The sequence below is a fragment of the Nuphar pumila genome, chromosome 7, assembly GCF_984573655.1.
Source record: "Nuphar pumila chromosome 7, dmNupPumi1.hap1.1, whole genome shotgun sequence".
Taxonomy (NCBI): domain Eukaryota; kingdom Viridiplantae; phylum Streptophyta; class Magnoliopsida; order Nymphaeales; family Nymphaeaceae; genus Nuphar; species Nuphar pumila.
The window spans coordinates 16,611,954-16,636,224 of record NC_143255.1 but is presented as its reverse complement, the minus strand read 5'-3'; the positions used below and the strand labels follow the sequence as shown (position 1 = coordinate 16,636,224).

The 24,271-nt window shown below is 36.1% G+C and overlaps 1 protein-coding gene across 1 annotated transcript; it reads right to left on the bottom strand.

Moving 5' to 3' along the window:
* Positions 1–914: 914 nt before the first annotated feature.
* Positions 915–23,410, bottom strand: LOC149831299 (glutamine-dependent NAD(+) synthetase-like). The gene is made up of 13 exons (XM_090013804.1): positions 23,042–23,410; positions 21,212–21,517; positions 20,080–20,303; positions 19,795–19,898; positions 16,560–16,694; positions 15,136–15,304; positions 14,415–14,550; positions 8,479–8,617; positions 6,839–7,015; positions 6,510–6,677; positions 2,067–2,162; positions 1,592–1,720; positions 915–1,264 (listed from the first exon to the last, which is right to left on the bottom strand). Exons 1-13 carry the CDS (start codon positions 23,233–23,235, stop codon positions 1,040–1,042), a joined length of 2,202 nt encoding a protein of 733 aa, XP_089869930.1. The 5' UTR covers positions 23,236–23,410; the 3' UTR covers positions 915–1,039.
* Between the last annotated feature and the right edge of the window lie 861 nt (positions 23,411–24,271).

Below are 24,271 nucleotides of genomic sequence, written 5' to 3'. Positions count from 1 at the left end.
ACCATATCCAGTTTTTTTACACATAATCAGATTCATATATCCATCAAATCTGGATATTTGTCAAATTAGGTAGGAAAAAAAATCAAAACCATATCCGCATTCAATTATAATTGAATATCAATTTAGCTTACCAAATCCTACTAAACAGAGTTGGATTAAAATTCAATCCATTGACATCTCTAAGCAGCACACTAGAAGTATTCAATCAGATTGCGCCTGATCATCCCTCATTTCAAAAAGAGAAAAGGAAAATTGGCATTTAATGATCAATCGAGAAAATGACAACAATAGCTCTTGTTCACACTCTGTCTGACTGTCAAATATCAAACATAAGCGACAAACAGTAGATTGGGCCAAAGGTCGTTTATCATCCAGCAAAAATACGGCATCATTATTAACTAAGATTGAAAAAATAGAAGCGTATATCATGCAATTTCACTGAAAGAAAAGCAATAAATTTGCTATCTTTCGTTACCTCGAGACACCTTGACCAAACTGTGAGTCGGTGGCAAATTTAGGCAATAAAAAAGCAAAAGCCACACAAAGACAACATTTACCAAAGAAAACAGTAACTAAATAAATGATATTGGCTTTTCCAGGGCTGGACTCCGACTAGAGACCTAAAATCTAGGATAATCTTAGAACTCAAGCGCATGTTCACAATCTCATTTCTATCAAGATGCCCTTCAACCATCTGATGCTGTATTTGCTAAGATTAACTTGCATCCATCTATCTTTAAATATACCAGCCAAACAAGTGCCTTAGCCACCACTATCCTTGGCATAAGGTTGTCATATCAGCTCCAACCAAAGTCCAAAGAGAAGGCTGAGAGAGAGAGAGAGAGAGAGAAGAAAAGAATAATCTATGCGTGGGAAAATATTCAGACACCAAAATCTTTTGAGAAAGAAACAGAGAAAGACCAAATGCAACTACCATGATATGAATTAGAAAGATAAGGGTCAACAACATGTTGCATGAATTACATCTTATTACCCCCATAAAAGCAGAGATATCAAAATACCTACCAAACTATTAAAATTACAAGCCAGTCCTCGGGTTTCCAGCGTCAGCTGCTGCAACCCCCATTCCAGTTGCATGGACCATGGAAACTTCCAAGTCTGTTGGCTCCTTAGGTTTTACCACAGGGATGCTGCCAGCTGCACCTTTCTGTACAAGTTCATCAATCTTGCGGAACTGATAAGGCCACCTTGTATTGTATAAAAACTGGCGAAGATCAAATCTATTGTCTTCTGGTGAATAACTCTGCAGGAAACAATGTTGTCTTTCTTAATTTTCCATGATTAGTGAAAGCCTTACTTAAAAATTCAAGAATAGAAAAAATAGGCAAATGTTTGAGCACAACCTGAAAAAATTTAAGTCGAATGAAATAAACAAAATGAAACCATATGGAGTTAAAGACATTGGAGGGTTGAAGGAAAAAAAAGAATAAGAATTTCTATTCCAAAAGATATTAGTTTCCACATTTTAAAAATAAGTCAAGTCTCTTATATCTAAGCTGAATATACTTCATAGAATGCAAGCATAGACAATTGAATAATTAGTCAGTCAAGATCTACATCATGAAAATACCTCAGCATGATATGATGGCGTTAGGACAGTCATCTTATGCCGATTCATTGAGTAGTACTTAAAGAAGTGCTTGACCTTTGCCGCAACCTCAGAAGGAGTAAGCCTACCATGCCACGTGTGAACAAGGTTCTAAAACATAAAAAATAAAGCTATAAATAACAGACATTAACCAAATTATAATGCTATGAACACCTTTCCATCAGGTACAGATCCACTGCAATGGATACCACACCAAGTTAGTCCACAGGAGTACTTGATCCCTTGATGTTTGCTACAGTTGATCGATTCCATGTCATAAATGCATGTGTGTGCTTACATGTGCACACATAATAAGAAAAAACAATAAGATAATTTCATCTCTCAAACAATCTGAGTATAATAAGTAAAAATAATATTATTTAACTATGTCATCATAAGAAGGGTTGTTGCACAACCTAGATAATAAACTGTGATAACCTGAGTTTATGAGAGTAACCTGAAACATTGAGACAGGGCCACATCGGAAAATCTTTCTAAGCCGTCCATAGAATGATAACTCCTCATATGTCATGCCCATATCCACTTCATCTAACTGTGCCACAAAGACAGAACGTTAGACCATGAACTCACATTTTTTATTCAATCTTACTTATTGTCGAATTAGTTTTTTAAATAGAAAAAGCAAATTATTTCATTTCCATCAACTATCATGTTATCATGTCTTTGTATTTGTTGCGATCTGCATTGACAAGTTTAATGTAAATCCATCTACTAATTATGGGATCAGCTGATCCTTGATCTGCAACAATACAAATGTCATTCTAGTTGAAAACCATTTGAACAAACAGATGATAAAATAAAAACTATCCTGCATACAAAAAGTGTTTCCCTCTACCACAAAACAATATCATTGGATGTTCACAGGGCAATATAGATAAAGTTTGATACCAGTGGGGCCAATATGAGGCATATTGATAGCTTGCAAACCCATGCTTTTGAAATTCATTTGCAAGTAACTGATCTGCGGCTTGCACAGGTCAACAAATGAACCAGATAGGTCAATGTGTCCATGCAGTTAGATTAATCGCCTGTCTGAGTCAAGGCATCACTCAAGTTTATGTTCAGTCCAGGTTTGATCACATAAAGGGCATACAATATTGAACACAAGCATGGGCACATTTGATTGAAAATAAATTCCTCAGGCATGTGTGAAAAAATCAGACAAACAACTAAATAGTTGCTAAAACAGAAATCTGATGTATGCATCTTATAGGTACCATAAGTAGTGCAGGAATGTGTGAGAGCTTGCACTTTCCTCAGGCTATCTGGCTCTTCAGTTGCTACTTTCTCTTTTGTAAGCCCTCCATTTGAGGGCATTAATGCAGTTAGACTGTCACCTTCATCTGCAATTGAGTTTTGTCTGATGAAGATTTACTTCCAGCTCTTTGAGGACGAACATGAGAAAGCAATCACTAGAGACATATCTTTTTTTCTTATGCACATTATTGTAATTACAGATCTTAAGGAATTTTAATAAATTTTACTTCATATCTTTCATTGTTAACATAGTAAAAAATGAAATATATGAGTTTTTCATCAGTGGAAACTAATGAATAGTGAGGCCCACCATACTGCATCTTCATCCTTTTCTCTCACATTTTTACTTTGAGATGGCATCACTGGGGCTTGTATCATTTTAAGCTGCACATTGTAGGCATTCAAACTTACTTTATGTGAATGTATCACTCACCTAACATTCTAAGTAATGTACGGGCTGAGATTCTTACTAGTTTGGAAGTAAATAGAAGGGAATGGGCATGACTTGATGCACAGCCACCACAAGATGTTGCCCAGTTATCACAAGATTGTTAAATATGTGTATATGTTATTGTTCACATATATATAGTACATATATATATATATATATATGTGTGTGTGTGTGTGTTTCTTCTCTTGTAATAAGTAATACCCACTAGGGTTTCTTTTGCAATTCTGCATGTGTAATAGGTCCTGCCCATTAGGGGCAGATTTGATATTTTTTATTTCTTTTATTTTTCCTTTTTTGTCTTTCCTTTTTTATGTAAGGGCATTATGGTCTTTAGGCCATATACCTGTTGGGGCTCCACAACAGCTATATTTCTAGCTGTTGGGGCCTCCACAACAGCTATAATGGGCCCCCTTTAGTCCCTCTTTAGCCTAAAAGGACATCTTGTCCCCTTTGTGGGAATGCTTCTCTTGAGCATTTGTTAATATAATAAAATTATATGTTTTATGTCTTTGTGTTATGCCCATTAGTGGCTTGTGAGTTCTTGAGTGTTTGTTCTAGCCCTTAGTGGCTTATGTGCACCATCCCATAGTGGATTTGTGTGTGCACCTCTCTTTCTATTTCATTACAAAGATGTCATCCCTGATGGAGAACACTGAATACAACAAACAACAACAACAACAACTATGCCTTCATCCCAAAACAATTGGGGTCGGCGATATGAACCAACAAAGAAAATCATTCTGGGTCTTCCACATGAATCCTTCTCCTCCGATCATTTCTATCCAATGCCATGTTCTCGGTGAGGTTCAAAGCATTCATATCCTTTCTTATCATCTCCATCCAAGTCTTCTTAGGCCTACCCTGACCTCTTTTAACTAATATATTTTTCCATTTCACCATCCTTCTAATTGGAGCATCATTAGGCCTTCGCCGAATATGTCCAAGCCACCGTAAACGATTCTCTCTCATCTTATTTTCAATGGGTGCAACGCCTACCTTCTTACGCATCTCCTCGTTCTGAATCTTATCTTTTATTGTATTTCCACACATCCATCTAAGCATACGCATCTCAGCTACACTCATTTTTTGAATATGATGTCTTTTGGCAGCCCAACATTCCCTACCATATAGTAAAGCGGGCCTAATAGTCGTCCTATAAAACTTTCCCTTCAACCGCAATGGCATTCTACGATCGCACAACACTCCAGTTGCACTTTTTCATTTCATCCACCCAACCTTTATCCTATGATTTACATCTCCATCAATTTCTCCATACTTTTGAATGATAGATCCCAAATATTTGAAACAATCATCCACCGGTATTCGATGAATATTCGATGAAAATGACTGATGTATTTTATAATTTTATTATACAAGTTTATGTAATGAACTTTCATAACATTTATGTTTATGTAATGAAATTTACTTGATGTTAATGGCTTAATGCACATCTATGTTTAATTGATCTTAATGCTTAATTTTTTTTCCTATTGCATTTTTTTCTATTTTTCCTGATTTTTTAGTGTTTTTCTGTTTTTTTGTAATTTTGTAAATGTGTTTTTTCCTATATCTTATGATACAATATGATATAGTACGATATGCATGTCTTCCTTTCTGATACAGATTCCAAAACACTTTTTTCAACATTGGCATGCTGGAATTTTATTAGGCATCGTATTCTAAAGAACAGTGGAGACGTTTCATTTGGATTAAGGATCAGATACCTCATGAATCTTGGTTTGTTTATATCTTTATATAGCAGTTGCTAATAGGCTTCCAATTCTTGATAGACTTCAGAGAAGAGGTATATTTACGGCAAATGGATGCTACTTGTGTACAAGCTCGGAAGAAAATCATGATCATCTGCTTTTAAGTGTAATGTGGCTGTTAAAATCCATGGAAGGATGCTGTTAACAAGTTTGGAGTCAAGCGGGTTCTCAACTCAAATATTGGTTGCCAAATCAAGTGGTGGTTTTCCAAGAAATTCCAAGCTAGCTGGATGACTGGGAATCTTGCAAAGCTGTCTTCAATACTGTAATTTGGATATTATGATTTATTTGGAATAAAGTCGTGCATGATGACACAGGTTGGGAGATTGATAGCATTGAGGAAAATTTGGTTTTCCTATAAGGAAATTATATTGAAAATCAAGTGGCCATTGAACTAACTCCGGTTAAAATCTGGTTAAATGGACAACCAGTTATTGATCAATACATTGCTCCACCGTACGATTGTACTCGTTTGCAGTTAGCTGGTTGGGCGATGTCTTCTGGTAAAAGATTTGCTTTTGCAGTTCAGACACAGCAGTAGGTTCTATTCAAGGGTTTATGTTCAATTTCATTTTGACTGAAATAAAGTTTTTTCTTACGTTCCAAATCAAATCCAATCTACTAAGTTGCAGATTATTTCCAATTAGGAAATTGATGGCGTTTTAAAGACAGTTGGAAGGGCAAATGGAATAATTCATCTAGTATTTTGTCATGCCTATCCAAAATTTTGGATGTTTCTGTCTTTGTTAAGGGACCAGATTTGTTGATTTTTTATTTATTCTCTGTAGATATTGTGGTGGGGAATTTTATGTATTGGAAAAATAAGCCACCTGATCATCAGGCTGCTAGTGACTCTTTCCTCATGGATACTGTGTAAATGCCTTTTCAATGAACGGAAATTTTGGGGTAACCCCACAGCATTATTCATCAAAAAGGAAATGGGTAGGTGTGTATTATGCAGCTGTCAGAAGGTGTACTGTAGGTGTATACATGATTTGATACACAGAAGAGGATAGCTCAATACAAACACAAAACACAATCAAAATAACAAGTCTTTTTTCCTCGCTGACTGAGATCTTCAAAAGTATGTTTGAGTAAAATTCAAAATTATAAGCACAAGCATAATTAAGAAAAACTTCAGTCATTTAACAATAATGTCCACACACAACGCTTCCCTTAACACTTGTATGACACTTCAAACATGATAACAAAAACATTAATAAGGAATGGCTTGAGGAAAAGGTCCCCTCCCCCAGTTCATGAAATATGAAACCACAAATAATTAATCATGTCAGAAGTTTTATACGCTTTCCGAATAATGCATTACCCTTTCGTACTTAAGTGAAATGCCATGGGGAAATAGTAATAGTAACAATATCTTATAACCAGTCAAGAGAAAGACCTGGGAATAATTGGAACGGATAGGTTCCAACTCTGCAGTTGGAGGAGCTGCTTCGACTTCTGCCAAAGATGTATATCCAAGATTAACAGAAGCCCAGCGAAGGAATGCACGGAGATCCACTTTACTAATACTCCCAATTGGATTAATATCAGCCGAGCTACAATCATACTGCACCAGGAAATGAAAAATATCACACAAAAAACTCAATGACAGGAACAATGGAGACTCAATAAAGGAAAAAGAACGATGGAGACTTAATAAAGAAAAATACAACTGCCCCATCAAATGCATATTAGGGATGTATAACAAATGGTAGTAGAAATTCACACCTTGGTTAGGTACCCTCGCAATGCTTCATCAACATTTGAACTCCCAAGCACAAGATAAAAGCCAGATTTGTTATGAACCCAAGGCATGAGAGACGCTAGCATAAAAGATACGACCATTCTTACTCGAGCTTGAATATTTTGCAGTGCCAGGTTCTCCGTGTTTGAGCCACCATCAACCTTTAAAGAAGGCTTATGTTAATGCTGTGACCCAACTAGACTAGAAACAACACATTAAATGAAACACATTAATGTGCACACATGCAGAAAAGGAAAACAGACATGGACATGAAAGAAGTAAAGAATGTTATGGCCTGATAAGGGGTTGATTGACCCATGAAATACTCTAGCAACCACTAAAATCCATGTAGTCAAGAAAGAGCTCCAGCTTACCACTGGTTTAAGGTCGGGTATGGACTTGAATTGGACAGGGAAGAATAGAATAGTTTTGTAAGCAGTCTTTGGTTCTAGCTTCATAGCTGTCGCTGTTCTTGTATTTGGTTGTCCTACTTCCTTACTTTCTTAAGACAAGAGAGTGATACCTCATCATTTTTGGTAACGGTGTAATTCTTCCATCTTATTAATATACAATTTTCTTTCTTTAAAAAAAAAAACAGAAGACATGAGTTAGTTTATGGTCCAAATATCCTCTCTGTTGGCTTCTCCGTGTTCAATTATGACAACCCCATAGACACAGATGTCATCGATATGTTCAAAACACCATGGTCTTATATAATAGAAAAACAATTTATCATGATCTTTTCAAAATACCACCAATTTAAATATATTGCTTCATGATATTAACACGGTTTATCATGGTGTTTTCACAAGTTGTTTTTCAAACTTTTATACACCTAAAAATGATATTTTGAAAACTTTTCTAAAAATTAAGTTATTTTTCTTACACTGGATTGTTTATTATTATCATTTTTAAATGGAAAAAACTTCCTGAGCATTTCCCAAGATTTATAAGGAAATCCTAAATATCTTGAGAAACTGCCTCATTAAGATGTAACCAACACATTGATACTGGTGACTGGATGCGTACAGTAAGGAAAACACAGGGTGTTCTAGTTCTAGAGAAGCTGTTGTGAACAGGACCATAGTTTTGCAAGTTCAGGTCCTTTAGGCATGTCCTTAGTTCATTGAAACATGACATTACTAAAATTGGATTCAAATGGTACCAAAACTTGAGTTGGGTCAAAAAATCGCTGACAAAAGGCAGTCTTTAGCACAGGTTGAAGTTGAAATTTATTCGTCTGGATGATGTTGAAGAAAGTAGGGAGTACACGTATAGGCAAGGTATCCAAGGCAACCATGTCATATAAATGGACATATACCATTTTGCCAAGTTTCTGAACTGTTTCAAAGAGAGACTTCAAGAACCATCTTTTTAACAAACATCTCTTTTTTAGCTTATTCTAGCTCACATCAGTATCATTTTTAATAAAGAGAAGAAAATAAAAAGGAAATTGGAATCTCCTGTCAAATGATAGACTCAGTCAACAAATTACAACACTCATCAACAAGCGCTCACCATAAGCCCATAAAGGTAAGACAGAATGAACTTTTCATGTAAAGAGGACACCCCAAAAACTAAAAAGAAAAAAGAACTCAAAAATATAAAATATTCAGATTAGTACCTTATAACAGGGCCTCCTCCCAGAAAGTGTGTGAAACAAGGAGATCAATGCGGATATAACCATGTCAATCTTCATATCAATATGATATGAGCCAATTTCATCAGAGAGGACCTTTGCTCGCAGCCTAGTAGCCTCAGAACTGCATAGATGAAACAACTAAGTCTCAGAGGGCTCTTGTCTCATCCAAATCACAAGATAAACACTGGAGATCATGAGAAAAAAATTTCATGATCCACCTTAATTAGGAAGCTAGCCATTTGGAAAGCAGACACAGCACATGGAGAGAGAAAGAGATTTCCATCTGTTACATCCATGGTAACCTTGAAAAAAAAGAAGCGATACATTTGAAATGACCTCTTATTGGAAAATTATCACTCACAAAAAGGTAAGACGTGCAGCCATATGCACAGTAGTATGCAATTAAGACATGCAGCCATATGACCATCAGTATCAGTATGTCATCTATAACTATTGTAAATCAAATTAGATGAACTTGCTCAACTTGTAGTTACTATCTAGATATTATCTCTTAAAGAGTTAGTTATGTTTCAATAAAAGCAGATCGCTTAATTCATTGTATGAAAAAATATTTATTGATAAATCATGCATCTTATGTGCATTTCATCGATAATATCTCTCTCTCTCTCTCTCTATATATATATATATATATATATATATTAAGATTGTTGTTTGGTCCTTTGTGCTTAAACCCATTATAGGTTGTGTAAATGAATCCTAATGGGTTGTGATTTATGAGATTGTTCTCATTCATTATTATGTTCAATAAATATGCTTTAATTGCATGTTATATATATGTGTGTGTTTAATATTGATTATCTTGTTCACATTGTTGTATGCATGAATTTAATTAACTCCTCATTTCTTGAAGGATCTTTTGAATTGTTATATTTTATATGCATGTTGTCGTGTTTGCTTAGTATAGTTGATGATTTGTTATTTCATTTGAAGTGCTTTTCTAAAACTTTGAGATATTATTTATGCATGATTGTTTATCTCTTCTTGATAATTTATGTCTTTTAGTGATCAAATTCTCTTATGATTAATATTTATGTTTTCTTGAAAAATATGCTGATTTTTGGTATATGATTGTCTAAAATTTGATTTCATAAAAATTTATCTTTGAGGTATGCTCCTCTCATCATTCTTAATGATTGTCTAATGTTTCTAAAATCTTAAAATTATTGTTGTTTTGTTTTTATCTTTCTTAATGATTGTCTAATGTTTCTAAAATCTTAAAATTATTGCTGCTTTGTTTGAAAATTCTACTTGAGTATTATTCTTGTTCAAAATATATACTTGTTTTGAAACTTTATAACTATTTGGTTAAGATATCTTCTTTTGTGTAGTTGGAACCTTTGTTTTGTTCTCTCTGCAGCTTCTTAAAGATGATATGGGTTGAGAAAGAAATTTCATTTTTGATGCATCATGAAGATGAAGATAGTCGATGCAGGCATTTGGTGAAGATTATCATTGAAGACTTGGATCCTTCCTATTGATTCCTTTTGTATTTTCAAACTTCCGGTATATCACATCGTGAGTTTGAGGGGGAGTATTAAGTTGTATATATATATATATATAGTTTCATATTGTACATATATATTTCTAATGATGTAATAGGTAATACCCTCTAGGGGTATTTTTGTCTTTTTTAATAGGTTGTGCCGATTAGGGGCACATCAATCCTTTTTCTTTTCTTGTATTTTTTTTGTTTTTGTTATTTTCTATGTCACATAGGTGTGGGTGCGGATACAGGTGAGGCGATGCAACACTTTAAAAAAACTTGGGTGCGAGGGTGCGGGGAGGGTATATATATAAATATAATTTTTAACAGTTTTAAGTTAAAACTATGTGCATGTTTGTGCATTTATGTATATATATAAAACTAGACTTGATTAGGTTTAATTGAACCTACTTTTGGATAAAAATGGACCTCAATGTGGTTGACTTCACCTGACATAAAGGAAGTCGTGCCCAAGTGTCACACCTGCATGGTTGTGGGTGCAGTGCCCTGTTAGAAGAGTTCATGTTATAATGATAACAAGTAATTTTACCCTTGTGTCCTCCTTTGTATCCTCCCCCATTATGTCCTCCATTGAATTTTCTTTCAAAGTGAGGTGATTTATAAGTTTTTACAAAATTTCCGGGTCTTGATACGGTAAGAACCTCGTCATTAGACTTGTGCATTCTAAGTCTTGTTTCTTCTTGACAAATTTGAATAAGAGCCTCACTTATAGAAGAAGTCGAAGTCCTATGAAACAAGGAAGACCTAACTTGCTCAAATTCTGATCGGAGACCATATATAAAAGAGAAAAGGTTTTCTCTTTCAAGTTGTAATTTTCTCATCTCAATAGCCAAATCTTCTCATTTTGCTTCTAACATAACTAGTTCATCCCAAATGAATGTTTGGTATTATGTACCATAAAGGTCTCTTACACTTTTATCTCTTTGTTTGGTATTATGCACATTGCCTTGAAGATAATATAACCTAGACATATCTTTTTGAATGAATGTGCTCTTTAAGAAGATCCATGCATCACATGTCCTTTTAAATTTGATGATGTTAGTGGTGATCTTGAACTCCATGGTATTCATGAACCATGAAAGTATTTGAGCATTGCTAGCTTCTCGATCCTCCAACTTGTTTTGGTATTCTTGCAAAGCTTTCTCTTTTTGTCCTTCGGATAGAGCTTTGACTTGATCTCCTTTTCTTCTTGTTAATTTAAGTTGAGGTTTATTAGTAGCTCTACTAACAAACCCCCAAAGCTATTTACCTTTGATTGATTTTTCATTACGATAGCCCATATAAAATAGTTGCTTTCGTTAAGCTTGTAGGGGGTGATGGAGGCGAAATCTCTTTCTCCCATAACGAAGAAGGTTTGCGTTTGAAGACTAAAGATTGAAGATCACCACCACAAAGAGAGCAATCCCAAGATAATTTTCAACACTTCAAGAGCCATAAGCTCTGATACCATGTAATGAAACAAGATGTGCACAATCAGAATGCCAACAAAGGGCAAAACAAGTGCACAAATACAATATGATCTCTAATGGACCGATAACAATCTCATAAAAGAGATATACAAAAACACAAATTCCATGATAACACAATGGCACAACTTCCACACAAGCACAATGTAAAAAAACTAATTTTTATATAACGGCCAATAAGCTTAGAAAAGCTTGTATTACATAGAGTGGTATAGAGCCTCACGTATAATGAAAAGGAGGCAGTCCAACAGTCATATTGACTGACATACAAAAAACAGAAAATAAAAAAACAAAAAAGTCTCTACAGTCCCTATTGGACTGTACTATATTATATGTCATTAAATGACCAAAATACCCCTGATATATGTATATTGTATAAATATACGTATATCAGTTATGTATAAAAATATATACACTATATTTTAACAATGGAGACTTTCCATTTAGGTTCAAGGAGTGCCAACTTATCCCATAGAGAGGACAAAGTAGGGGTGGGCAACGGGTCGGGCCGCCTGATGGGCCAAGCCAACCCGGCCGACCATGGGTCGGGTTTAGGCCAAGATTTTAGGCCCGGACCAAAACTCGACCTGCTATATGCGTGGGCTGGGCCTGGGCCGGCCAACGGGCAACTGAGCAGGCATGATGGGCTTGAGTTATTTATTATTTTTTTAATAATATAAAAATTAACTATTTTCATAGTACCTTGGTAACTACTATTTACCTAATTAGTTATATTAATTTTATGAAAACTAGAAAGATAATTAATTGGATACATGGAAAGTTGAAAACTTATTAATTATTACTATTTACAAATGGATTTGGGTCGGGTCGGGCTGGACCCAACCCGCTTCACATTGGCCCATTGGGCCGGGCCATGGGTTGCTCTTCAAACCCGAGCCCATTAAGAATCGATCAATCTTTGTTCTGGGCCACACTTAAAGCCCGGTGGGCCAAGCTCTAAATGGGCCCAGGTCAGGCCAGGCTGGCTCGATGCCCACCCCTAGGACAAGGCACTAAAATAGTCCTAAACATTCATGACCTTTTGTTTAGTACTTCTAATCTTCAATTGCAAGAAATATTGTCTTGGTCCTTTTGGGGTTTTGGGTATACATACCCTTCATAAAGAACCATGCCTCATTTGCCTTTCTAAACTTGGCAATGTTAGCACAAGTCTTAATATCCACATTATTCATGAACCATGCTAAGATTTTAGCATGGTTGTTTTCTCAATCTTCTATCTTCATTTGATGTTCATAAATAGCTTTGGTTCGATCTTCTCTTTCAAGAGCCTTTTCTATGCCTCCTTCAAGTTTTGTGAGCTTCAGTAGAGGCTCGAGAGTAGTGCCCATCACGTACTCCTAAAGTTTTTCCTCTTTGAGGTGGTTCTCCATTACAACTGACCACATCATATAGTTAGTTCTATTGAGCTTAAAGGAGAGTTCACTCTTTGCTTCATGCTCCATGACGAGGATGATTGATCACCATGTTCCGAGGTCAAAGTACCCAAGAAGCTCTTATACTGAAACAAGCAGAAATGCAAAATACAATATGCTTAAGCACAAATACAAGTCCACTAAGGGACAACACAAATGCAAAGCCAATACAAAAGCACAAAAGTGCATACAAAGGCTTCAAAGAGCCAAACAAGAGACCAATATAAAAAAATATATTTATTCACTTAACAAATGCTTAGAAAAGCATTAAGATTACAAGGGGAAGTCCCCTATATATAAGCACAAAAGAGAGACAAAGGGGGCAGCCCAACTAGTCGTTGGGCTAGCCCCCAACGACTAGTTTGGCTGCTCCAACAATCATATGAATTACAAAATATAAAAAACAAAAAACAACAACAACAACTACGCCTTCATCCCAAAACAATTGGGGTCAGCGATATGAACCAAAAAAGAAATTCATTTTGAGTCTTCCACATGAATCCTTTTCCTCCAATCATTTATATCCAATGCCATGTCCTCGGTGAGGTTCAAAGCATTCATATCCTTTCCTATCATCTCCATCCAAGTCTTCCTAGGCCTACCCCGACCTCTTTTAACTAATATATTTTCCCATTTCTCCAACCTTCTAACTGGAGCATCATTAAGCCTTCGCCGAATATGTCCAAACCACCGTAAACGATTCTCTCGCATCTTATTTTCAATGGGTGCAATACCTACCTTCTTACGTATCTCCTCGTTCTGAATCTTATCTTTTATTGTATTTCCACACATCCATCTAAGCATCCGCATCTCAGCTACACTCATTTTTTGAATATGATGTCTCTTGGCAGCCCAACATTCCGTACCATATAGTAAAGCGGGTCTAATAGTCGTCCTAAAAAACAAAAAACAAAAAACAAAAGTACAAAACAGCCCCTACTAGGATGACCCTATTACAAAAGGGAAAATACCAAAATGTCCCTATATATATACACACACACATGAATATAGGGGAATGAAAACCTCCCCAATGGAAAATTTTTGGTATTTTTTTTCAAAATTCTGACCGTACAAATGTGTTCAGCATGATTGATTTACTATAAATCAACACTTGGATCATGAATTTTAGATAGAAAAAATGGTATTCGGAGCCTCAAAAGTTTATGAAAATTGTACGCCATTGATTTTGAAACTTATAAAAACCTATCCATGCATCAGAATCAAATGCTCCAAGAACTGATTCCGATAAAAACAAGCATATAGATCACATTTGCACGGCCAGAATTTTGAAAAAAACACCAAAAATCCAATAAAACGTCCATTGGGGAGGTTTGGGAGGGTTTTCCATTGGGGAGGTTTTCATTTCCCCATGAATATATATAACTATATTTTTATACAGATCTAACACAGATCACATTACCAAACATTTTAGAAGATGACATAAAATCATGATATCACTATTTTCAGTGTATTGCTAAAAAGTGCTAATCTTACCTGTTTTCTGTTCCCATGTAGACGGTATAAAAAATGCGCCTACTGAACTCTTTACTGTCATGAGGGAGCTCGCCATTATGGTATTGACCGACACGTATAGCATCAGCTTTAACTTGTTCATCTCCGTCCGCAATTGCTGCATGCATATGCAGTCATTGAGCTATAAGAGATATGGATAATAAATGTTTGCCAGCTGAGAAAGGTAACTATGGATTGCTCCCAACGAAAATTTTAACTATGAAAAACAGTAGGATAGAGTGTCATTGTAGAAGTGGCTAAAACTGACACAAGAAAGAATTAATGTCATAAAAAAAAGGAAAATAGAATGATTACCACATTTTCTGACTTGGGGAACCATCTCCCACTCCCGTTTTAACCTAGGTTGGGATTCACTTTCAAAGTTGGTACACAAGCCCTCAAAGCAATTCAACCAAAGAATTGAACATCTCATTTTTTTTTATCTTAGCCAGTTTCTAGGATATTCACATTTAGTGAGGGATTTGTTCTAAATGTAAAAATTGGTCTCACTAGATTCTACTAGCACATTGCAAAAGTACCCACCCCCTTAATAAGTTTTAAGTTGTGTTGCATAAGCCAATGCACTAATCCAAGAGAACGTGTCCCCTTGCTATATAATGCATGACGAAGTCTGGATATAAAGATAACAATGGTGAATGGTCTAGATAAACATGAGGATGTTAAATGCAAATATTCAGTGTACCTTTCATGATCAGCTGGCACATACATCCAATAATAGCTGCTACAGAAGAACTATCTGCTCCGCCTGAAAGTGGAAGCAAATATCCAGAAGCTCCACTCCTTCTCAAGTAGTCCCACAGCCAACAGCTAGGCCCTAAAGCTATCTCCTCCTCTGGCAAGTGGTACTTGACCTGCAAGGTCATAAAACTTTAGAACTTCGGATAGAAATGCAGAAAAAAGGCAACTTGCTGATAATTCTACACACAAGTTAGCCTTTGCTGGCAGAAAAAGAATTTTCAAAAAAATAAAATAGAATAAACAGAAAGGAGGTGTAGTCATTGCTGCAGTAAGGTTTGTTAACTATTTCCATGCACCTGGTTAGCATATTAAACAAACTTACCATAGAATTGACAAGTACTATCTTTTTCTTCTTTTTACTATCTTTGGGGTGTTTCTTTCATGCCCTTTGCTATGAAAGAGGCCCTTTTTCATAGGAAAGGAAGCCTCTTTCCCTAGAGGGGTAAAACAAACATCTTCGTAGGTTCTACATAATGAATGCAAAAAAACATCTTTCCTATCAAAGCCAGTTCACGCTTCCTCTCATGCTAAAGCACTTCCCTCCTGGGTTTCCCTCTCAAGAGAAAATGGTTTCGCTTGGGTGGGGATGCAACAAACGCCCCCTTCAAGTTCACAAATTTCCATAAGGTAGCATAATGGATTCCTTATATAGTAACTTTTCCTTTCAAAATAAAAAGTTGAGACAACTTTTAAATTATTCAGTCTGACAATTATCATTAGAGATCTTGAACAATCATATCATCACTATGTCACAGGGGGCTAGCAGGGTGCCGCACCCGCGTCGACACGAGCACCGGGTGCGGTCAACACACCCAGGGTCATTTTGGTCCAATTTTCGAACTTAAAAAAATTGCCAAGAAAATTTTTTTGTCCTATATGTCACAGGGATTCTCCAACTAGGTGCCGCACCTGCACCCAATGCGGTCAACCTGACCCTGTGTGCAGTCAACGCACCCAGGGTCATTTATGTCCAACTTTATATATATATATATATATATATATATATATATATATATATATATATATATATAATTTTCTATATTTTTGCCGCACCCCCGCACCCATGTGACATAGTATCATCATGAAGCAAAAGAGAGAACAATGGTATATAGCAGAGAAGCAGAGATGGCAAGAAAGAATCTGGGCACGACTTTAGTGTAACCATACTTTCCTATTTTAATGAATGCATGCCTAAACAAGTTTTCATTCAGAGCTTGGTTTGGAACCAAGCATAGGTTGCCAGCACATCTATCCATATACATAAACTAGGCTTGGTTTATTACTCTTTACTATATCTATAAATGTAAAATTAACCTAGAGAAGTGCATTCATAAGTGAAAAGCTATTTGTGACCAAGAAATAGCTCACCTCAATTGGCAGCGAAGGAAATTCTTGGAAATTGAAAGTTTGGCAGAGTTTATAATGAACTGCCACAGAAGGAACCTTAGGCTTGTAACTTGCTTGATCTCGCAAACTACTGATTGCTCCTCGATAGCTAACTACCTGATTATTAAGACAGATCAAGAAATGAGTTGTTAGACTGTCGAGAAAATATTAAGGATAATAAATAACAGAACAATCACAGAAGGAAATCCATGCCAAAATGTTTTGGCCTGGAATATACACATGAATATCACATGTACTAACCAAGGTTTCTACTAAACCAAGGCAACATTTTGGATTGCATCCCTTAAAGAATTATAAGCATAGAATAAAGTTTTTTCAGATGGAGAGTTACAGGTGCAAATTAGTAAACTTCCCTTCAAGTTTTGGTGGGCATGCACCCACAAATTCACTTCTTCAATTAATAAAGTAATGATGAACTAAACCCATTTATAAGTTATTCTGGATGGACCATCGACAAATCAACAGAACAAACTAGAAACTCGGACATCATGACTGGATCATTTCATTATTTGATCATCAATTTCTGACACCCGCAAAAACATCCACACAATAGGGAAGAATCCAACACTCCTTCCTATGTAGTTGCTCCACATGGTGCCTTTTAAAACTCAATGGACAAAATCCTTAAATGCTGACATCTGGACCATGGAGGGATCATGCTGCAATGGAGTACTGGGTCAAAGGTCAGAACAAGTATCATTTTGAAGTTTGTGTCTGTGGATTGAGGGATTTAAGGGACGTAATCTTGCATTAGTGGAACCAGCCATCTGAAGGCAAATAGGTGGGATTTAGACTGATGGTTAAGTTCAGATTTCTCAAAAGTAAGATGAAAGGATGATTGAAGGAGCATAGAGAATATAGTTTTCGCCTCATGAACACTTAAAAAGTGAAGCTCTGGGAATTTCAACTACAAAGGCGCAACGATGATGGATTGACAGAAATGCGGGGGTTGCATTCTCACATCAGTGACCTGATTTCACAAACTCAATGGCGTATCCATGAAGAAATCTGTTGGAGACAAAGATGACATGAAGAAATCTGTTGGAAATATTTTTAAAGGTTCCAATGCTTTTGATTTTCAAATTAGTTCCATCGGCGATAGAAACAATATGAACTATAAAAGGGTTTAGTGCATTCAGATAAGAGAGATTCTAGAGGAGGCACCGAAATCAAGTATCGAAAACGTATCGGGAGGAGAGGATGTGGAGACGGTGACACTAAAAGTAAGTTGAAGATGTCTTAAGGAATTGTTGAAGTGCTTCCGTTAATTGGTTGATGGTATCCTTAAGGTCTCCTCCTTTCTTGTTTGCTTCTTCACCATTTTTGGATGATTCTTTAACAGTTGCCACCTTCTTCTTAAGCTTGAGACATTCTGGTTTGATATGTCCTGGTTCATTACAAAATGGCATATTATTCTCCTCACTCTACCATTGTTATTCCTCCCAAAATGAAGTCTATATGTTTTGACATAGTTGTTGGGTCTTGACACGACAAGGACTTCCTCACTTCCTTTGTTCATGCCAAGTCAAGTTTCAGCTTGGTATACCTCGACAAGGGCCTCGTTAAGTGAGATAGTAGTAATCCTATGCAAAATTGAGGACCTAATTTGCTCAAACTTGGGTCTCAACCTGAATAAGAACATAAAGAGTTGTTCCTTTTCCAATTACTTTCGCCTCATTTCAATGCACGTGCCTTCCCATTTAGGCTCAAGCAAGGCCAACTCATCTCAAAGAGGAGAGAGAGTTTCATAGTAATCTCTCACACTCTTATCTCCTTGTTTTATAGTTTGAACCTTCTCTTGAAGGAAATATTGTCGTGCCAAGTCTTTTTGCATGAACATGTTTTTTAGAAAGATCCATGCATCACAAGCTTTTTTAAACTTCACAATGTTGGTGGCTATCTTAAATTTCATGCTATTTAGGAACCAAGATAGGATTTGAGCGTTCTCGACTTCCTAATCCTCCACCTTAATATGATGTTTTTTAAGAATTTTTTCTCTTTCTTCATCATCAAGGGCTTTGATTTGATCTCCATCTTTTTTGGTGAGTATGAGATGTGGCTCACATGTAGTGACACTTTCGTACCCCTATAGTTTTTTGCCTTTAAGATGGTTCTCCATAGCAGCGGCCCACATTAGGTAATTTGAGTCATTTAGCTTGAATGTGACCACCGTCATGAGTTCTTTTTTGCCTATCTTTGGAGAGAAGAAATGAACTATCACGAACAAGTGTGGAGGAGAGAAATGAAGTATCACGAACAAATGCTTGAGGAAGATCCCTTCTTTGCCACAACCACGAACTTTGGAGAAGTATCACGCGATCCCAAGAGCCTATGGCTCTGATACCATGTAATGAAAGAAAGAGAAATACAAAAAGAGCCACCAAGGGCATACAAGAGTCAAAAGAGAGTGCTCAAACACAAGTCCACAAAGGGACAATACGCAAGCTAATCAATAGCAAATATAAAAGTTCACAATAGCAAATACAAGAACACACACTTAAAAATAATATGATCATTATTATGAGAAAATGCTTAAGAAAAAGCATTAATACAAGAGGGGATTTAACCCCCTTTATATAGGCTATACAAGACTCAAAAGAGTAGTTGGGATGCTCCCAACAGCTATAATTATAGCAGTTGGGGAGGTCCCAACACTCCCAACGACTATATTGGATAAAGTCCAATATACCCTCATGCAAGAGGGAAAAGACAGAATAAAAAATAAAATGAAAAAATATACACAAAGACAAAACTGCCCCTAATAGGCAGTACCTATTACATACATGTAAAAAGACTAAAATGTCCCTACATGGGCAAAACCTATTACAATGAGAAACAGTCAAATATATATATATATATATATATATATATATATATATATATATAAGTGAATTTATATCAATACATCTTAACAGGCCTACCTTTTCTATTGTTCGAACAATTAGAGGACTGAGACTGGGTGATACCTCGCCATCTACCCCTTAAGATTGATTATATTCTGATCTTTAATTAACAGATATATTCCTTTCTTCTTAAAAAAAAAAATTTGCTTCCAGTGCCTTGAACTGGGAACAACTCGAAATACGATAAAAAAAAAAAGGCTTCAAGGGAAGGAACAACACACATATTTTTCACTATGAACAGAAGAAAGTGAAAAGAGCAACAGCAATAATATAAATGAGAGAGGAAAGCTCACAGCATCCAAATCAACTTGTGCAAATAAAACCTCTACATCCTTAAGTGAAAACTGGGAACCTTGGGCAACAACATCTCCATTCACAGCAACACAAGAACATCCATCTGCCTCAGGGAAACACCAAAATCATCATATTGAAGAATGCATACGAGCCTGAATGCTCAGGGTAAGTGTAAAGATTATAGAAAATGGAGACATTCAGCATTGAACACAATTCACAGAATGCAACAAATGCCAACACACAAATCTAGAAAAGCAAAAAGGAAAAAAGAATAAATGTCAAACCATAGTAAAGCCGGCCACCATCACACCCTTTATGATTGCTATATATATAAACACCGCCACATACAAATGTAGCATTCTTGATCCGGTCCATTCGGATGTTTAGCTTTCTCAATTGGTGATGACTACCACTTGCATTAACAAAGACTTCAACACCATTCAACGCAAGCTCAATTCGGGGTGCATCTGGAGTAAAAAGTTCCTCACATGTTTCAGCAGCAACCACTCTGATGAGAAAAGACAAATCAGAATGACTTACTAGTGTGGAAGTTAAGGACTCATGCTTGTCAAAAGCAAGAATATACACAGTTCTTTGCTTCAAAAACTCAAAATAATTAACTCACTGGATATATTCACGCCTTTTGACATATGTATATTTCATCATTCATTGCTTATGGCAATGTACAGAAAAAATCCTAAAAAGAAGACTGAGTCTACTGAGAGGACTGTGACCTTCATGAATCAGCCAAATCAATTAAGGCTCTCTTTGGGAGCTGGCGTTGGAGGGGAGATAAGAGAGCTGATGGGAGTGGAGAGGAAAATGGATGATGAGAGTTGAGTTGTCAACTACATCTTTTTTAGGATGTAGTTGAAATGGGGATATGGGAGACCATCTCCACCCTCCTCTTCACTCCCATCTCACAAATCTGGGTTACCAAAAAAAATGGGGGAATAGAGGATACAATGAATCCCTATTTCCCTCCCATCTCCATCTCAAATATGGCATCCAAACAGAGCATAAAGGCAAAAACCATTACATGTGAAACATTATTGAGTTGCAAAGTTGAAATCTAAAACTTCCGGCCATTGTATGAAATAATCTAAAAAAGTGGATGTGTGACTCTGCAGGAGATTCTCTGTATAACCAATGCCATGAGACAAACAGTGATTGCTTCAGATAGGGGGTTGCTAAGTTTGCCAGATGCAAAAATTTAAAATGAAAAATTGACATGGTGGCCCTTGTCAATGTTGCAGATTTTTGTACTAAGTAGAAGCAGGAAGCAAACTACAACAAAACCAAACTTTACCGGAACTAATCATACATGCGATACAGAAATACATTAACAAGCAGATTAAAAAGCATACAGATTTCTCTGTGTCTGAAAGTTTAAAGTGCTGAAGACAAGAGGCTTACGTGTCTGAGAATGTCAGATACCCATAACCAAAGGGAACTGTTTTTTGTGAAGTAATCTCATAGACATTGTGCGGGAGTTGAAAATCAATCAACTGGCCTCTATGCTTCCATGCTGAAAACCATCTTGGTTCCCTGTAATTTCCATCACCAGCAAGGCACATCTTTGGTCGAATCAAAAGGATCTTCCGGTCTAAACAGAATATTTGGCAGTTGTAAAGGGTGCTTCCTTCTCTAACTGGCATGCCGATACTACATAAAATGCCTTCCGTCCATTCTCCTGACAGAAGATCTGCCAAACAATCCCACCTACATTCATCATCAGTTCACTTTTTATAAACGAAAACACCAAAAATAATATCTAACTTAATAAGAAAGATTGCAATCCAGAAGCAACATTATGAAATTGGAAATGGCAACGAACAAAGACCAAAGTTCTTTAGCCTAATACTGAATTGTTACTGTGGATAGTGAATGACAAAACGCAAATGCGCATGCAGTTCATCTAATATAAGCAAGTAAAAACAAATGTCAATTAACTTTATGTGAAATTAAAAGAATTTAGGTTCAGATCATGAATTAGTCCCAAAAGGATTACATGAATTCCTTCACACATAAGCAGAAACTTCAAAAAAGAACAAAACCGTGTAAAATCCAACTGAAATTCTGAAATTCTACTCCATTTAACATATGAATTTAATTTCTTTAACAAACGAAATTAAACCCCTAGCATGCATAAATCAAATTAAAAAGAAAAAATAACTGGAAAAGAAAATTGTCTTTTTTCAAATTATCAATTCCAAATGAACGTGATAATAAATTTGTATCAGTTGCCCGATTTCAAAAAAATAAATCAAGCAGTAATAGAAAGTTCAGCAAACCAAACAAAATTAAGGAATCCTACTTTGTCTGAAGACATCTTTTCAACCCTTTTCTAGAGCTATTTCCTAACTTGAAAAAAGAAATAACGAAAGGAATCTAAAGAGAGAAAAAGTAAACCCAACATGGAAAAACAAAAAGAGCAGAACATAAAGCTCAACGATCACAAAGAACAGAAAAGGAAAGGAAGGAACTTATACTTTGTAAAAACAACGTATTCAACGATTTCCAAACCATACCGATTATGTAACATGCAAAAATCCACAAACCAATCCGAAATTAAAAGAGGCTCCCGATTCGAGCACAGATAGCAAAAGTTTACATCCTCAATCCGAATTGATTCAAAGATAGAACAGAAGCACCGGAATGGACAACTGCAAACCTCATCAAACTAAACCGAAATTACAAAAATCCTCCTTCGACGTGAATCAGCAAATTGAGTCCTCGACCAAACTAAACCAATTCACTACAACATAAAAACCACAAACAATTCCCAACAAATCGAAAAGGAAAAAAAATCATCTCATGCAACAAAAACAAAGAACTTCCATTCCTTCCAAGACGAAACTCACTCTAAGAAAACACACACCGACGATTCTAAACGAAGAACGAACGATCGATTAGAAGACAAATCGAACTGCAAAAAACTCACTCTAAGAAAACACACACCGACGATTCTAAACGAAGAAGAACGAACGATCGATTAGAAGACAAATCGAACTGCAAAAGAATTGAATCCACCTGACAAAGGGCTAAAGAATCGAATTCGTCAAAAAAAAAAGAGAAAGTAAAAAACAAAAGGAAATGAACTCGCAATCGAAGAATTTACTTCTTCATGCCACAACAAAAAGAAACAAAGCGAACTTCGGATCAGGATTCTAAGACGGCTTCCGATGAACTAAAAGTCGACTAATTAAGTGAAAAAAAAGGAAAATCACAGAGGGTGAATTTTACGCGTGGGCGTGGGTATCAGGCTCCAAGAAATGATCCTCGCAACCGTAGCCGGTGATCTCGAGCTCGGGGCCGACCCTGACCCTCGCACCCATCTCCTTCGCCCTAGCGATCGACTCCTTCACGTTTCGCAGGTTCAGGTCGAAGTCCATCGCCCACTGGTTCAGGCTGCACGTCGCTACCTTCAGGAGCCTCATCCTTCCTTACTCACTCCAAACACAGAACCCTCACAGACAGAGAAGAAGAAGAAGAATTTAGGATATCGCCGCCTTCGTCTTCTTCGGATTTTTATTGGGCGGGAATTAAGCAGAAAGTTCCAAAAGAAGCAGAAAGTGGCGTAACGGAAATGCGGCCAGAAATGCGAGAGGAGCAAGAGGGTTAAAAACAGAAGTTGATTTATTAACGCGTTAATACATGGACGTCAATGAACCGGAATTTATTCTTTGACGAACCCATATTTTAAAAATTACAAAAGTGCCACTTCTTTTTATATAATCACTTAAAAGTGCCACTTACATGTCATCTTTATAATATGCTCAATAACTAAATACTTACCATTTTATTAGGTAACGATCAAATTGTAATAAAACTCTCTTTCTCTATTAGTCCCATATTAAAAACAAAAGAACAAGTAGTGACCATTTAGTTAAGGAACTATTCAAATGGGAAAACATGTTTTATATATATATATATATATATATAACTGAAATATGTAAATCAGAATAATATGTAAACTGATATGCACCGATATTTTCATTAAGTTCTTTTTTATTTTCTTCTAAAATTTCACCTCACGGATGTAGTCTAGATGCTTGGTTTTATAGAATCAAACTCTTAGATCATCCGATTAAGATATATAAGAAGAATCTTTCAAGACTTCAAAATCAAGGGAGATTAGATTTTTTATAAATATTAAAACATGCAAAAATCACATTTTTTTATTCGATTTCAATGATCCAATAGTCAATTCCAAGCAAATGGACCACGCAGAATGCATCTGCAAGGTTAGATTTACAAAAAAAGAAAACTGATGAAAATCTCGGTTTATACTAGTTTACATATTTTGTTGGTTTACATAATTCAGTTTATATATATATATATATATATATATATTATCTTTTTTAGAAAAAAATGCATCAGACACAAGCTAGAGGCCTGCATAAAACTTGATTCATTTGCACCTGGTTAGCTTTGGGAACCCAATTGGCTCTCAGAACTTGACCCAACAGGGTA

Bases quoted from the DNA above. Each gene is read 5' to 3' on its own strand.
- LOC149831299 (XM_090013804.1), bottom strand. From the start codon at position 23,235: ATGAGGCTCCTGAAGGTAGCGACGTGCAGCCTGAACCAGTGGGCGATG. The intron at 20,304-21,211 runs GTAAGCCTCTTG...TTTTCTCATCAG, and splicing joins TATCTGACATTCTCAGACAC to AGTGGTTGCTGCTGAAACAT. The intron at 14,551-15,135 runs GTACACTGAATA...ATATGCATGCAG, and splicing joins GTGCCAGCTGATCATGAAAG to CAATTGCGGACGGAGATGAA.